This window comes from Gavia stellata, chromosome 6 (assembly GCF_030936135.1).
Source record: "Gavia stellata isolate bGavSte3 chromosome 6, bGavSte3.hap2, whole genome shotgun sequence".
NCBI classification, from domain to species: Eukaryota; Metazoa; Chordata; class Aves; order Gaviiformes; family Gaviidae; genus Gavia; species Gavia stellata.
In genome coordinates, this window is record NC_082599.1 from 51,909,478 (window position 1) to 51,926,737 (window position 17,260).

General features: G+C 41.8%; 1 protein-coding gene across 5 annotated transcripts in view; it reads left to right on the forward strand.

Annotated features, from left to right (window-relative positions):
* ARPP21 (cAMP regulated phosphoprotein 21) overlaps nucleotides 1-16,719 on the forward strand; it is a 202,078-nt gene extending 185,359 nt beyond the window's left edge. For all 5 annotated transcript variants that reach the window (XM_059819130.1, XM_059819132.1, XM_059819133.1 and 2 more), the window contains 2 exons: nucleotides 14,587-14,738; nucleotides 15,919-16,719. In XM_059819130.1, the coding sequence (XP_059675113.1) occupies nucleotides 14,587-14,738; nucleotides 15,919-16,176 (410 nt within the window). In that variant the 3' untranslated portion in view covers nucleotides 16,177-16,719. The remainder of the gene's footprint in view (nucleotides 1-14,586; nucleotides 14,739-15,918) is intronic.
* Nucleotides 16,720-17,260: the final 541 nt, after the last annotated feature.

Consider the following 17,260-nt stretch of genomic DNA (forward strand, 5'->3'; position numbering starts at 1 on the left):
TGCTATGCTTCAGTTTTTTGCTAATGAAAGTAAATTTTGCATCATTTACAGTTGCAGATAACCTTGAGGGGAGATAAGGGGATCAGGACTGATCCTATGGGTTTCGCAGTGCAAGTTGGCATACGATGCTTTTGCGTGACAGATCAGCCTTCTCAGGCTGTTGCACTAGTTGGGTTAACCAAAATATCCTTGTGCGGCGGTAATGCTGGACCAGCTATAGCGGGAGTTTTCCAACTAACGTGCTCTGCAGTGAAAGCTGGGGATAAGCAAGGGTAAGGAGAGGTTTATTTCCATGTAGCTGGATTAAACCATGCTCTGGCTGAACATTTTGACATCTGTTGACCACAGGCCTGATTCCAGGATTGCTCGAGCCGACAGAAAAACTGCCGCTAGCGTGAGCGAGGGAGGGGCTGGCAGAGTGATGTCTGCCCATGTCCCAGGCACTGCTGTCAGCCTGTTGGCCAACTCGGCAGAGATTTGGGAATCAGTGTAGAAACTAAGCAGTCTCTTCTGAAGCCGCCTCCGTCTTCCCTCTCCCTTTTCTCTTTCTCCCGCTCTCCTTGAGCCAAGATTTCTTGGCGCAGCTGTGCAGAAGAGCTTGCTGCTGACAGTGTCGTATCTATTAATTTATTTTGTGTGTCTCCAGGTGTTAAACCTCATGCTTTCAAAAGTGCCACTAAACCCTTTTTAGAAAAGGCCAAGGTGAAAGTTTACATTCACAGTGCATTCCCCCTTTTTTTTTTAAATGTTCATATTATTCTGCCCACCTAACGCAAGAGTTGAAAATACATTTGCCTGTGATGTGGAGATAGGCATGCTTTGCAGATTTAGCTGCCTGATTTATCAAAAGAGTTTATAAAACTGTATGAACAAGTTATTTTGCAGATTCCTTGGCCAATTAAAACAAAAAATACCCTCAAATTCCTGTGAAATGAAAATAATTTTTAAATGTAAAACAAAATTTTTGAAGTTTTAGAAATTGGTAGTGCTCTGTTTGGAATGTCAAAAGGGAATTTTTTTACTTTTTCAGACATTTTTGGCTTTTACTCACTTATTCCCTCCTTTATAAGAGGAATAATTCGGCCACAGGTGAAGCTAACTAGGCACTGTGGTGACTACATCTGTAGATTTCGCTGTTCACCTCCTTCCAAGAAAAAAACTTTAGCTGGAAGATACAGCCCAGTTTAAGTGCATCAATCTGGTGTATTGCTTTTGTACCTGTGGCAGAATTGCAATCGGTGTTTGTATTTGTGCAGTGATACAGAATGGAGTGGATGCCTAGAACAGAGACTGATACAAAGTACATGTAGGTATTTAGCAGGTCTTTTGCCTTGTACTTCAAGGGGTAATGGGAATGGAGGGTCTTAATGATAACAATTGCTTTAGTGGCAGAAAAGGCCTAACCCAATTTCTTTAACAGCTTTAATTAAGACAGAGAAGAGAGGTAAACTAGGGTCTACTAGTAAACGAGAAGGGTTTTTAATTGCAAGGTAAACACAACTGGGAGCACTCTGCCTGTGCTACAGAAGCAAAGTAGGTTAGACTCGTCCCTGGTTGCCATTTGATTTATTATTTGCCAGTATCTCTTGGTACATAGCCAATGCTTAGTCTAATGGCACTTTCATATAGGTACATATATGTGCATTGGGCCATGTGTGAATGCAGGCTCAGTCCCCTCTTACCCCGCTTTCCAGCTTGTGGATTAAGCAGTGGCTGTACCAAAGGAGAGTTGAGAAATGATTTGGTTTCATATATTGTAGAACTGAATTTTATTGGAATGAAGTCCGTTTTTCCTTAGGTTGATTGCTACCTGCCTGGTCAAGTTTCTCAGAAGCCTTTTTAAAGCATGCTAAAGAATAAATGTGAATAAATGTGTCAGTATCTCTTCCATTGGAGATCCCCTCCTTCAAGGGGCTGAGTTCCCTGGCCTCAGTCCAAAAGTGTACTCAAGCCTGTAAATCATTGCTCTGAAATCAAGAAATTGGCTCATATGCGTAAAAGTTAAGCAAATGCTTAAGGGCTCTGCTGTATAGGGGCCAGAGTAATCGCTCTGTTGCAGGCGAGTGCTCCTAATATGCTGCAAAGCTGGTTAAAGTTGATTGCTAACCCCAATAGTCTTTGGATTACATTCTGCATGGGTGCACTTGGAAAAGATGTGACTTTTACAGTTGGACCCATATGGGCAGACATATGCTCCATCAAAGTCCTGTTGGCTTCAGTATCATCCTTACGTCTGTTTGCATCTAGCTGGGGGATGTAGCCCATAACTTGCTGTGCCCTTATGTTATAGGTAAATAAACAAATACAAGTCCTTTTGCTCAGTGATTTGGTACATTAACCTATAGGTGTACGCAGAAGCAGTGGGCAGGAAGAGTGCCATCCGGCAGTAGCCATACCTTTGTTGCAGATGGTATTTACAGTTGGTGTTGTGTTTATGAAAACTCTTCTTGAGGCTGAGCCACAAAACAAAGCCCAGCTTGCGAGGGTGAAAAGCAGAGATCGTTAGAATTTATGGTGCTAGCAGTTATTTACTCCGTTCTGCCCTCAGTAAAATGCAACACAGTACGGTGAACCGTGCATCACCAGCACACTACAGCCTTCTTCTAATACACCGATGTGGGCAGGAACCTGTATCTGAGGCTGCATGGAAGCAAACAGCGTGGCAGAAGCAGCAAGAGCACATGGACCATCATCTCCGTGACGGTGCTGGTGAGCAGCAGCCTGCCCGAGCATTCCCTGCTCGGCATGGGGCTCTAAGCACTAGTGCTCTCTGAGGCAGTGCACAGAGATTTTGGTGTATTTTCCAGAGAAGTTTTGTGCAGTTCTGCTGGTTTTCTCTGGCCAAGTTATTTCTTCTGGGTGCTTATTTTTCCGGCTCCAGCTGTCTTGTCTATTCAGGAATGCGCCATCTTCACTGCAGGGACTGCAGCTATTCCTTGAAGTTTGCACGCTAGCTGGCATGGTGGAGGTTCACCCTGGGCTTGTGCTTGTAGATACTTCAGCAATACCAAGAGCTAAGTTATAGATCAATACATGGAGGATCAACAGTTTTTTTGCTCAGACCTGCTGTTATTTATTTGGCGGCAATCCAGAAAATCAAACTAGCGTAATGTAGAGATGAACTTGCTGAAATTCAGGGTATCTGTGGGTTCACAGCTTGCATGGAAAGTCTGATCCTGCTGGTTTTGCATTTGTTCTTTCTTGGGATCATGCTTAATTTTGCTGGGGTGGCTCGCTGTCCCATTGCACACAGTTCTTATGGATCTGCTAACAAAAACAGTGGATATTGCAAGTAATTGTTATACTATGGCCAGGAACTGTTTTATATAACAGAATGCAAACACGGGCACAGGTATATATAGGGGGTATTACACAGGGTACTGTTCATCTAATGAGCTACGTTGACTTGACCATACGTTCTTCCAGCCTGCTGTATGCGCGAAGGCTTAACCCACCTCCCGCTTTGCTTTGCATTCAGCAGAGAGAGCAGTTGTGCACAGTGAAGTTGCGTAGCCGAGCTGATGATCAGTAACTTAGACATTTATTGTTATCTTCCACTGTAAATCTTAGCTTTAAAGAAAATTCAGTTTTTCTGCAAGAACGTATGGACGCTTTGCCTCTGAATTCAGCAGAATCCTGAACATAACATTATATAGTCATTCTAAATTAAGATCCTCTATAACATTTTGCTGGCAAGGCCATCTCCCTAGATGCCACTTTTCAATATGAGGCAAGACCTACAGCACGTCATATGCCAAAAGAATCTTACTAACATCACTAACGAGTTTTTATATCATTATTTTAGTTGTATATTAGCTATTCAAAAACCCCATAAAGAGGAATTGCAGCAGACTACAGCAGTATAATGGTCTATGGCCATAGTAAGGGATATGACTAGGTTTGCATCTGTTTTGCGTCTTTAAGCAGTAAAGCTCACTTAAGAGCAACCTACAAATTCTCCAGAATGATCTATTGACCTGCCCATGGGTCTGTGTTAACTTTTGTTAACGTCAGCCGGATTGGCAGGCAGGTGCTGAGAGCAGGATTATGCTTGGTTTTTCCCTAGCGCTATTCGGGACCTCCCTGATGTCACAAGAACCGCGCACCAGCTTGCAATATGTGCCTTCAGCGGCTTAGCTCTGTGGGGATGAGAAGGCTTCACCCCTCTCAGAATAAGGTTTTCCAGGTCCTGCAGTACCCTCCATGCAGGCACCTCAGCTGGCTTTGGGCGTCTGCACTGCTGCAGTGTAAACCCTTGCTCATCGTGTGGCCAAAGGGAAACGCTTTCCAAAGCCCATCTCCCCAAAGCTGTCGAGCCTGTTCACGTGACTCCATGGATTAACTTAGTTCAAAAGCATGAAATACTTTCCTTCTCTCTCTATGTATCACCTGTGTCATTTGCTGGCTGAGTGACTTTTTTTTTCTTTTTGGTCTCCAATAAAATGCAGAAGCCTCAGATTACCAAAACAGCTGCACATGCTTTGTCTGGGTTAATGCATTTAAGTCAGGCTCCAGGGTCTGGGTAAGTGCCAAGATCCTGGATCAGCTGCTTTACCGGAATTATGCTGTGGTAATGGAGCCCTGCATTATTGTGTTGCAATTATTTTGGCTTGCAGCTGGCTGTTCCCTCTATATTTTTACTGAAGTGAGATAAAAGGATTTGGTCTTAAAAATAGAGTTTTCTTTTCTGAATCTTACAGAAGCTTTGAGTTACATACCACGTCTGTAAGAGGTGTCCCTCTGTTTACCTTCAGATTTATCTTCAAGGAGAAGAGCAAATAAATTTTGTCATAGTTTTTGAAGAAGAGGAACAGTGCGAAACGGTCTCAAAACATAAAAGTGTATTGAAAAGGGAGTAAAATAAGTGATTAAAGTGTCCTATAATAACATGGTTTTAGGTTCTCAGCAAGAACAGGTTTATTTTCAGCATCAAGCAACTTACTAGTAGCAAGTTGTTCTTAAAGCTGTCTCTATAATTTGGAAATCCTTTGTGTGGAGAAGTAAAAGAGTAGATCCAGATTTTAAACTGAAGAAAAACATTTCCCCAACCTTGAATCTCTTATATTTGTATCCGTTCATGATCTTTTTGATGCCTATTTCTATACACTTTTTTTTTTTCCAAATAACAGCTCTCCCAGGTTCTCCAGTTGATAGCAAAAAGTAAACTGAATGCAATCATTTATCTTTGAACTGTTCAACTGTGCCCTTCTTCGTGTTCTTGTTAATAATGCTAGGTCTCCCAGGAGCGCTCTCACGCAATTTTATCACATAAGCTTTTTGTTTGACCTTACCTGCTGTTCCCCTGGAACACTGTGGCGGGGGGGTGGGGGGAAGCCAAAATGCCAGCCTGCCTTAATTAAAATTTTAGTCTCAGAAGATGTTACAGTATGTGATTTCATTAGGTATATAATGAAAGTATTTAATCATACCTCTTATCTGTCTGGGCCTTTTTTTTGGTAGTGAGGTCACCGAGTTTTAGAACAACTCTTGTAAGGTGTGGAAAAGTAACTGAGTGGTGGGTGTGCATCTTAAAGTGATTCATAAATTCATTGTATCCATGATTTTGCATGTTTGCCCTAAAGGTAGTTGCTTGGATGATGGAGTAGAAGGCTCTAAGTACCGGTTCAGTGCTCTTTGCGAAAACGTTTTTCCCCCACGGGACAGCGAGCATGCATATAAATAGTTTTTAAAAGATAATGCTATTCCTTGTCTCCAGCAGTTGGAACTTGGCATCATAGAAAAAGCATAAAAGAAAACGTAATGGATATTTCTTTTACGTGTAAGAAGCTCTAAATCTCACATGTCACATGCAGTGTTACTTTCATCATTTCTCATTGGCATAATCTAAACCACCGTAACAGGAGGCTTTCTACCACCCAGATGAGGCCATTTGTTTTATGTAGTGACTATTCTTGAGGAAAAGTCTGTGCACAAAGCACTCTCTCTTAGCTTTTGAAAAGATTGTACCTTATCCACTTTACATGGGACAAGTAGAGTTAAAAAATAGATTTATGAGGTCCAGATCCTGCAAATCTTTTCAGCTGGGAGGGTTTGCATTGCTAGGGGAGTCGTATTATTCCCCTGTTTTTTTTCCCATTTCATTAGCAGCCAAGAAGTGTCCCCAGTTGGCTGTGTTGTCTCGAGTAGCACATGAAACCATCCATGCTTCGGATGCTCTGTGCTTTGGGTTTCTTCCAGCCCCCGAGGTTGCAAAACAAGTAAAACCAGGATTTCGCATAGCTTTTTGAGGAAGAATAAATGAAGAGGACAAGGAGGGGCAGTTCAGCTAGATAAGACAGATCCTGCTCTAGCGGTTGGACAGCACTAGCCAGATCGGGGCTTTCAGAGCTGTTATCCACAAAAAAATTTCATGTGTATCAGCAGTTTTTACCAAATCCAACAAATAGGTCGCTCTGGAATAATGCAAAATGGCAGCAAATTTCAAATTTGATTTCTTCTTCTTTTGAAGCTGGATGAGGATATTTTTGCACCGTTGATTTTGTGGCATTTGTAGCTTTGTAAACCAGAGAGAGAAAGAGGGGTGGGGAAGACAGACAAGCTGTCTTCTAACCAGTATTTTTCTTCTTTCTCTTGTGATAATAAATCTTACTGTCTCATATCTCTGATGCATATACATCTTGCTGAGTTCCTTAATGCAGCTGAATACGGCTCTTTCTCTGTGGGTCTGCCAACATATGTGGCTGTTGATCTGTTACCAGGTTTGGGAAGTATGAATGTGCTCTTAGAAAAGCTACAGTCAATTTAGGGACCAGGGAGCTACGATTCTGGTAGCAATTATGTATCGAGACTCTAAGTTCAAAATCCTGCAGTTTTATAACCCCAGCTGTGCAGAGAATTATTCGAGTCGCTGTCATTGTAATCAGTTTAGGACTATATTTACCGAACTATGTGTTTTCAGTGAATGTAACTGGAGTGCTATTAGCTAAAAATTGTTTTGATCTCGCACTACTTGAAAGAATCGATGTCATTAGTTCTAAATTTTGACAACTAGCGTAATACCCCACGCTTTCCCCTGCAAGCTGTACTGCTGGAATGGGACATGCTTTTACCTGAAATGAAAGAAGCCAACTGTAAGTCACTTATATGAAAAGGCTTCTCTTGTTTTTGAGGGTCTGAGCCTGCGGAGTGCCGTGGGAAAAGGAGTCTGTGTTCTGCTGTGGTTTTTGGCACGTGTGCTGTTTTATGTATGTTATAAGCCACTTCATACCTCCAAGTTATCTGTTGCTTCTTAAGACTCCTTTATTTCAGGCATAGGTATTCCTGGTTTTTCCTTTGTATCTGTGCGAAAACTAAATAAAATAATTGCATGGTCTTATGTTTTGAGGGGAAAGGTAATGCTATTTTTAGCATTAAGTTACTGCGTATTTGTCCTTCTAGCTCGCATGGTATCCAGTTCACACCCATAAATTATCTGTGATGTCTGCAAGCGGAAAACAAAGCCCAAATATCTTCCTAGGTCAAGACATTTTTATGTGTATTGCAGAGAGAAAGCAGACACAGTAGGAGTGGATTGATCAACTGCAGCAGATTTGGTTTGCAGCATGCCTTGGATTTTAGATCCAAGCTTAAACTACAAAATCGTTTACAAAGTGTTTTGGATTCCAGCTGCACAAGATGCAGTTTAAATCTTCAGACTCACTCAGAAAATGACACACCAGCAGGGAGACATTAATTAGTGTGTCTTCTGTGGGACTCTTCTAAACTGCAGATTCTTTGGGGTGAGGCTAAAATCAAAATCAGCTTAAATTTAATTTTATGTTTTCCATGAGACTTTTAGTCCATCATTTGCCATGAAACTGGCCAGGTAATGACCAACTGCACAATGAAAAAAACCTCTCTGATTTTTTCAGTAGCCACCAAATCTAACGCGTAACGCCTGGACTTGAGAAGCCAGTCTGAGCACAATGCCTTGGAGCAGCATTCCTCTAGAGCAAGCAGTATGCGGGGAGATTTTGTAGCTGGTAATTACGATGTTGATGTAGGAGGTGAAACATCTGGTTGCAATCCAGTACTTGAGTATCTCACGCGAGGTAAGGGGTGTCAGCAGGAGGGACTGATGGACCCCTGTAGCAGGGAGGGCTTTGTTCTGGCTGCTAGAAACCCCTTGCCTCAAATTCCTGCTCTCAGTTGTGCTGGGAAGGGATTTCAGTATGCACCTTCCACAGCTTGGCTAACTGTCCTAAATGTGAGGATCCCCAACCTGGCTTCCTTTCCTTGTATTTTCAGATAACATTTAGGGTCTGTTTGAGAATCAAAAAGTGCTTTGTGTCAAGACATAGTGTTTGGTCTTGCCGAACTGCTTGCTTCGTTTTTTTTCTTCCTTCCAGTTTTGCAAGTACTTTGGGATGGACCAGCTCAGAGCTTTTGGCAAATAAGTGAGTTGCCAAAAACTTTACCAAACTTACTGATGTGTGCACGACTGAATTGTAGTTTTACAAGGACATTTTTTTTTTCTCCGATTAGTAACTTATCATGGGCGTTGTAAGTTTTTATGATTATAGAGTAAAAGCTACATCCAGCCACTTTAATATTTTATCCATAGCTTATTTTAAAAAGTAAAGGAAAATATAGCCTAGCAAAACTGTGGGAATAGATACTGATCATATTCTTCAGTCTACAAAACCTACTGAGCACTACTCCAGACAGAGCAAAGTAAACTAAAGTAGGCCAGAAATAGCCCTTAGAATATCCACTGAACACAGGTGAACTCTCTGCTTGTGGAGTGAATTGGGTGGCATTGCCAGTGTGTGATCAAAGGGAGGAGAAACTGGGAAGAGGATCCTGTCTCGCATGCAAAAGATTAGTCCTTTTCCTTGGAAGACAGGAGAAGTGTAAAGAGCTAACTGGCTGACATTTTTGTAAGTATTTCAAGTCTGGAACATGTAATTTAATGCTCTGAATAGTACTGGACATAGAGCTCACTCTAATCGTATCTTTATTCCCAGAACTTCTTATTAAACTGATGAATACCTTCTAGCAAGCTGTCCATCCTCATTTTACAGGTTTTGGGTGACAGCAAATGTACTTCCTTTCTGGGTAAATTGCCCTCTTGTTAATTACAGGGTCTGTTGAATCTTTGAATTTTATTTCTAATCTGAACAGTTCTAGGTTTATCTTCTAGCCATGTAATTTTATTATACTGTTTTTTATTCTGTTAAAGAACTATCTACCAGCAGATACCTCTTCATCTTTTGAATAAATTGAGCAGAGAGAGCTCATTAGATCTCCCAGGAAGAGGTGCACTTTCTGACCTCAGATCATTTTTGTAGCTCTCTTCTCAGCCCTTATCAGTTTTGGGGAGTCTTCTGCAAATGTAAGACCCTGTGGTGAGCACAGCACTTGGGACTGGGTGCAGAATCTGCTGTTACACTGTTTTCAGTACATCGCAGGGTATTCCCTTGTGTCCGCACCCAGAGGTGGTGCTCACTCCCCTTTGGCTTTTCCATGGGAGCTCAAATTGAATCTCTTCCCGGTGCTCCTGGTGGCGGTTGCAGCAGAGGCTGAGCTGGTCTATACTGGGGTGGGGAGGGGACATAGGGCACCAGAAAGGCACTGCAGTAGTTTCAGAGTGGCCAAGAACATGACCGGATCTGTGTAGCATTGCACCCAGCCCAGTTAGCCCTGCTGAGGTTTCCCTTTTGAATTTCTTTTGGGCTTTGCTTGCCTAAGCCGCTGCGGTGTGTTGCCAAGGTACATGCATTTGGGGTTTGCTGGTGGCAACGGCTTGGCTTCTCCCAGCACTACACTGACTGAAGTGGAAAGGGAGCAGATGAGCTCTCAAATCACTTCACAGCAAAACCACTGTGAATTTATGCATTTGCATCGGATGGGCTTAGATGCAAGGAATCTATCTGTTCAAATGGTAAGAGTACAGTAAGAGTACAATAAGATTTGCAGTTCAGGTACTCATGCCAGACTGCAGCACTCTTCAGCTGAAGTGCAGATTACTCTTTACCCAGAGTGCTGATACACATATTACAAAGCTATCTTGCTAATACATGCTTCAAATCTAAGATGAGCAATGAAACAGTCCCCCCAAACATGGATGTGCCTGCCGTTCATGAAGGATGTACGCTGGGGCCGGCAGAGCACCAAACTTGTTTTAATTACAGCTCTGGGTGACATTACTGGCAGAGGTGTAAGACCACTGCGTTTTGTCTTCTGAGCTCCGTAGCCTCATTAAGGAATTAAGCCATTTGTGGGTCTTTCATGCAGTCTTTCTCCCCCTGGGATGTTTAAGTTAGCTGACTGTCAGCATGGTGATGCAGGCTGTGAAGGCTCAGAGAATTACCTTGATGGTATGATGGCCTCTTCCATTTCGACTGCAATCCAAGGCTCATTTTTCCTCTGAGGCATTCATTGAAATTCCATGCACGATGTGTTCCTCTGGTTGTTTAACAATGTCTGTCGTGTTTGCCCTGATTTAAAAAATCCTCCTTTGTAGCAGAGATAACATAGAGCAGGATGATATAATTGCAGTAAAGAGGCCCTGGAGCTTGCAGTAATAGGATGGTTCATCTCATGTGTACTGCCATTAGAAAATAAGCCACGTATGTATGTTCTCAGGGGACAGTAAAGAGGCTTTTAAGGATTACACTTTATGTAGTATGAAAGCTAATGAGCAAAAGAGCAAGTATGAAGAAAACTATTGCTGCAGAAAGTGTGGTGCCACTTCCTGTTCTCACTTGTTTCCTGACACCTGCATAGCTTGAAAACATCCGTCTCTGCCCAGCAATGCATGGCTTTTCATGCACTGCAGTCGGTTCCCAAGGCTTTTGAGAACACTGTTTTATTTTCATTTCATTGAAAAATAAATAGCATGTCATAAGCATGGCAGAGCTGAGTTGAGGACTGAAACTGCTGTGTGTGTACAAAATAAATAATTTTTGGGGAACAGTGATCCCTGATAATCTGTACCCTAAAAAAAAAAATATTTCCTAGAATTATAGAGTTTCATGAACATTGCTGAAAGGTTGATATATTAAGACTATCAGTTATGCGGAGTCTTAATTCTCCCATCTCCATTTTTTTCCTGGCCAGTGTGCAAAAACATATGAAGACATCAACACACAGTAAACACTGAAGGATACGTTTCAAATGTTACATGGCATGCAGAGTCAGAGTTGCAGAATTTGGGCTGCAGAAGTAGGAAATTCAGAGCAGCTGGTTTCTGGTATTAACAACTTCTTGTTCAAATGGATTGCCACGTAGAGTGCCAATTCCTTCCCCTTGCATTTGTACTGAAACAGAAGAAGGGACTTGGGCTTCTTTGTTTTTTCACAGCGTTTTCCTCTTGCTTATAGAGCTTGTTGTAGATAAAGAAATTAATTCACCTTTTAATACTCTGTACCCCCGCTGCACTGTTGGAGTACATTTTTGTACCTTGTCAGGTTTTTATGTTCAATGGAATGGAAGAATGTTTGTCTGTCTTCATATTTTTAACATAGTAAAGGGTCAGACTTTGCTATGAGGTAAAGTGAAATGGCTTCACTTGACTTGCAGAGCCTTGAAGAGGATGCTGGATTTTGACCAAATGCTGTACTGGGGTTCTGCAGCAAGGTCTGACATCCATAACTTCATTGTATTCCAAAGGGTACTGATCATATAAAAGAAGTCCATGAATATTAAGTGAGGGAGAGATGACAGACAGCATCTTTGCAAGGATACAAGCAGGCCTGTAACCTTAAACATCCTTGTTCCCACCCACAAGTCAAAGGAGCAAATGGTCAAGAGACCACAGTACCTCCTCCTGGGCCAAAGAAGTGACTTAATTTCCCTTAACAGCAAAGAAGGTTTAGGAGGCAACGTGATCAGATTCTTACATTGCCACCTCTTTGCTCCTATCTAATCACATTGGAAGTGTGTTAGAGTGTACGGGAAGTATTTTTCTGCTTGTACTGAGGCCCCTCTCTGTGGTCAGTGTTGTAAAGGGCTCACAGAGGGAGTAGGAAAGAGGCCTTCTCCTGACTCTCGGCATGTAAGCAGGACTCTGCATGTTGGGACAGGGATGAGGGGTGCACATGTCCTATAGGCAGGAGAAATTACTGAAGTCCTTGAAGAGTAATAAGAGTGTTAAAATAATCATCCATAGCCTAGTGGACCTCAGCTCTTAACCTGTCCCCTTTTTATATTCCTGCACCCAAAACATGGAGTGGTTGTGCCATGTACTAAGCAGTGTTTGCTCATACAGAGGAGATTTTCAGGGCAGACGTACATGTTGTTGTAATACCCCCATAAGATGATGCCTACGTGTTCAGCATAAGGGTAGATACTTAGTTATTTCCATAACTTTTTGTTTCAGTTTGATAGTCATGTCTGTATTGGGCAATAAATTTGTTGTATTTGGAGAATATGGAACACAAAGCTGAGGTGAAGAGACCAGCTGTATGTTCAAACATACAGTGGAGTATCAGCAGTAGTCTGACTAAAGTAATGGTAATGCAATTTTATTTACTAGAGATAACAGAAAGGCTTCTCTCTATTTGACCCCAGTGGTGTCTGTCTGTCTCTGCAGAGCACCAGTCCACCACCCTGTGCCAGTGCATTACAGTCCAACTCTTTGAGCCCAGATCCGATGTTTGATTGCATTCCCCAACTTAGTGCCACTTAATCCCTGGTCCACCACCCATCTGTCGTTCATTGCAACATCTGGGACTTACTTTAACAGCCGCAAGCGACATGGGATGAATTATCTGTTGCTGCTTCCACTGTTAGTTGACTCCTCTCTGCTTAAACTTCCAGTCTTGCAAATACTAGAATAGTAGTGTTAAATTTTTTATTTCTGTGCTTTTTCCCCCTTCCCCACCCCCCCATAACTGGTATACGGGAGCAGAATAGGGCTTGCAATTTTATTATTGCTGTATAAGCCTTCTGTAAACTCAGTTACAGCACTTCTCACGTTGGTAATTTTTGTGACTAAAAAATATGCTGACACTGTGTTTGTGCATAGGAAAAGAGCAAATTTGAATGTATAATAATCTGGTGCATTTGGGAGATGTTTGATGCTATATCCCAGCCAAGTTAATCATTCATGGAATTAATTTTTTTTTATTTTGCTCAGTTGACTGGAGACTTTAATCTCATATCTGTGGAAAGGCATCTTTAATGCCAAAAAATTGATCAGAGATACCCTACATTTCTCCAGCATCAGAAAAGATTTTGAAGGAAAGCTGTCAGTTGACAATAGCCTGGCAGAAACAGAGACATTCGTTACTTTATTTTCTTACAGAATGAAGAAATACCCAGGTGATGATTTCCAATTCGTGAAGTACATTGAACCATGTACTGTATTCATGAATATAAATTGAGCAGACGTGACACACATTTTTCATATAAAAATAACACACCGTTGCTCCTTCTGATAATTCTTCTTTGCCTGAAATACGCTTATTCTGAGAATATCACTACAGAGTTAATAGTGCACTGCATAACCGCATGTTAAAAAATAAGAGTGCTAAAGGACACAGAGTGTCTTAAGGAGAAATTATTCATAGATTTATAATGACTGTGGCTGGCTGCATTTTTCAAGGACAGGATCTTTCTGCATCTTCCTTTCCTTTCCCACTTTTTCTGCAAAATCCTTCATCTCTAAATAGTAGCATCACCCAGCCAGCCCACTTCCACCCGGCAAGGCTCATTCTCAGGCTGGATCACGTTGCTGCCAAGCAGCGCACTACTCGCACTTCGCTTCCTATCCACGCTTCTGCCTCATTAGCTGCTTGCCCTCCAGATCATCCAGGCTTTGCCCATTTCTCAATTAGTCCTAGAGGAGCTGTCCCAGCAGAAAATGTGCAATGTTGTCATGACTTTGAACACAGAGCCAATCGCAGGTTGAAACAAAAGCATCGACTTCTCATCCTTGTGTAGTCACTTGTGTGTCAGTAGTGTTCCACCGAGCAACGGGGAGGACCGGACACTCCCTAATTTACGATTTTCCTCTTTTGCCAAACACAAAACTAGTAGAGTGGAATATGACTCTTAATATGCTCTAATCGTATAAAACGCCTTGCAAGTAGGAGCCAGTGTGTGTATACAGATGTTCTTCTTGATTAAATAAAGCTTTCTCTGTTTACATCATGCTAGGGAGCTGCATTACAAGAAAGGTAAGAGGGTAAGATAAGAAATGTGACCTGAAAGAAAACTACCACATTAGACTGTAAAAGCCAAATACTAGTGTCCTTGAAGCCGGTGGGAGTTTTGCCTCTGAGAAAGTAGTCAGGAGCCAGTATCACCCTGTGTCTGTTCAGGGCTTTATACTCACAGAATCACTAAGGTTAGAAAAGAATCCTGCGACTCAGTCAGGCATCGCTCAAGGTGGTCTCTGCCGCGAGGTTGAAGAGCATGAGGAAAGTGTGCTGCTCGCTCACATTAGCCTGCCAGGGCTGTCAACTCACAGCATTTGTTTATTCCTCTTCAGTTTTCACTTCCAGTAATGCTTCTCTAGAAATAGAGCAACTTTTTGACGAATGCGGGGGGAAATGATGGGATCATTTGCTGTTCCTTAGAACAGTTTTAATTTTGCCCCTACAAGCAACAGGGTATTTGAAGACATCTTTCTTCTTCCAGGGTACCAGCCTGTCCTGCCAAACCAGCAGCAGGGGTTCCAGGGTCTCATGGGAATGCAGCAGCCACCCCAAAGCCAGAACCTGATGAATAATCAACAGGGAAATCAGGTGCAAGGCATGATGGTGCAGTATCCAGCCATGTCGTCTTATCAGGTACTTGGGAGCTGTAAAGAAAGACTTTTTCTCGAAGAGTGCTTAATTGAATTAAGTTTTCATGTTGCAGAATGGTCTTTACTGCTTCATTAGGACAGTGTATGGCAGGAGGCCCCCTGATAAATACGCTTCAAAGTAAAATTGGTTTCTTTGCTTCCTGTTTACGCGTTCTTAGTGCTCCCAATTTTAATTCTGAATTGGGAATACTTCAAATGAACTATTTATTACAGCCTGCAGTGTGGGTAAAATGTCACAAAGGATGAAGAAGTTATACTGCGAAGAAAATGAATTTAAATAATAAAAGACAGAATGTTGTTCTTCTTGGGTTTGTTTGGTTTCATTTTGTTTGGGTTGGGTTTTTTGTGCCGGTACGGTATTGTTTCCTGTGATGAAGTTGAGGGCTTTGCCTGATCCAGTTAAAAATTACTCATCTGTGGAGACTCCTGCCAAGGATCTCACCACATCTTCTGTAACAAGCTGTAGCCAGGTAGATTTTTGTTTATTGGCTTTTGGGGAGAGGGAAGGCAGTGGCTTGATTTTTAGCAAGTCCGTAAGTTACCCAGGCTTATTTCCCCAACTTCATACCTGGTTTCTGGGAGATATGCCAAGAACCTGGGAGAGGTGGCCTGTGCTTACGTTTCCTGCTGGTCCCTCCAGAAAGTAAAGAAACTTAAATGACATCTAATTCATTTTATAGATTGCACTGATTGAGCAGCCATTCACCTCTTTCCTCGGCTTCTCTGAAAACACTACAGCAACTCAGATGGAAATGGGGGAATTGCTTGTGGGTAAAATTTTCCCCTTACATCTTCAGAATTATGATATTGAAAATGTTTTTTAAAGGTTGGTGATCAAGTTAAAGGTTTAGACCTTTTAGGTGGCCTAGATATACCAGGGTCGAGTCTTCTGTTTGCACTGATCCCAGAAATTCATATTAAGCTGGATCATGACAGAGCCACTTACTAGACCCGGGAGCAGAGGGATTTCTCTTTAACCCCTCTCTAACAAAGAAAATTCTCAGGGATGAAAACAGTTCTGAGCAGCAGAAAACAACGCATTTTGGCAGAACATGTTGTATACTCAGAATTTAGCTAGAAGGAAGATACAGATACTTGCAATCTACTTTAATTTGTTTACTAATTACTATTTTTTTCCTACGTCTTTCCGTATTCCTACATAGGTGCCAATGACCCAGGGTTCTCAAGGATTGCCGCAACAATCATATCAACAACCAATCATGCTACCTAATCAATCAGGTCAAGGAACGCTTACAGCCACTGGAATGCCTGTCTACTGTAATGTCATACCTCCTGCCCCACAGAACAACCTACGGTTGATTGCCCCACACTGCCCCTCCAATAACGTTCCAGTTATTTCTGCCAGCTGCAGGACAAACTGTGCAAGCATTAACAATGCAGGGTGGCAGGTCAAGTACTGACACTGTGGCTTAGTGTGGATATACGAGGATAGCGGTGCATTATTTGGCAAATAACTCATGGCCTTCAAGTGAAGAGGAACACAACAGGATAATCAGTTGAGGACATAAGTACTGACTATGCTCAAGTGATTTGCTGCTGGAAAAAATCTGTAAAAAAATAAAAATAAAATAAATTTTGAAAAAAAAATGTTTGCTGGTTAATGGTGCATATTTTTGTCATGTCTGCTAGGTATGCCTTTATAGCTTAGCTAGTGACATGAATTCACTGAGGTAAGATTTTTTCCTACCACTGAACACCACTGTGTAGATTGTAATATCCCCGATTCGGATTAGTTTTGTACTTTGTGTTGAGTTTGTGAAGCTAAAAGTATTTAAAAATATAATAAAATCACATTGTACCAAAGCTGTAATGGAAATGAAAAAACGAGAACAAAAAAAAGAATTACTGAATGGAAGGAATAATTTATATACACTATAGAGGTTTTTTTATGGATATATACTGTATTGTAGTGCTTAATCACAATAAAGCTATTCGACCTCATGGAGAAAGGTCATGTTTCTACCACCTGCTTGGTCTCCTCTCTGTTTCTGAGTGAGTGAACTTCCCTTTGTTTCTGCATTGTCTTGTTTCAGGTGAGGCTAAGGGGAGAATGATGCTTAATGGGTTTGGGGGAGTCTGATGAAAAGGCAATGTACCCATGTCTTAGCATGCAGTACCATAACAGCTAAGACCACTTAGAAATAATAGCGTGGACACCAGAAAGTGTTCAATGAATGATGCACCAGATCATGTTAAACTAAGCTTGTGCTTTTCCAAGCTCTAGGACAAGTAATGTCACAAACAAAATTTGCCACAGCTACAAGCCTCTATCGACTAACTTATACCTGTTCAAGAGGCCAACCAACAGCTGAATATAAGAAGACATAGATGTTCCGCGATATCCCATCCACTGTCTGGAAGATCAGTTGCTATTGAGATAGCAACCACAGTACCCAGCAATTATTCTGCTCTGTAGAGATACTTTACCCAATTATTGATACTCTAGCTATAAAGCTATTTTGCAACAAAAAGATGACAACCCAA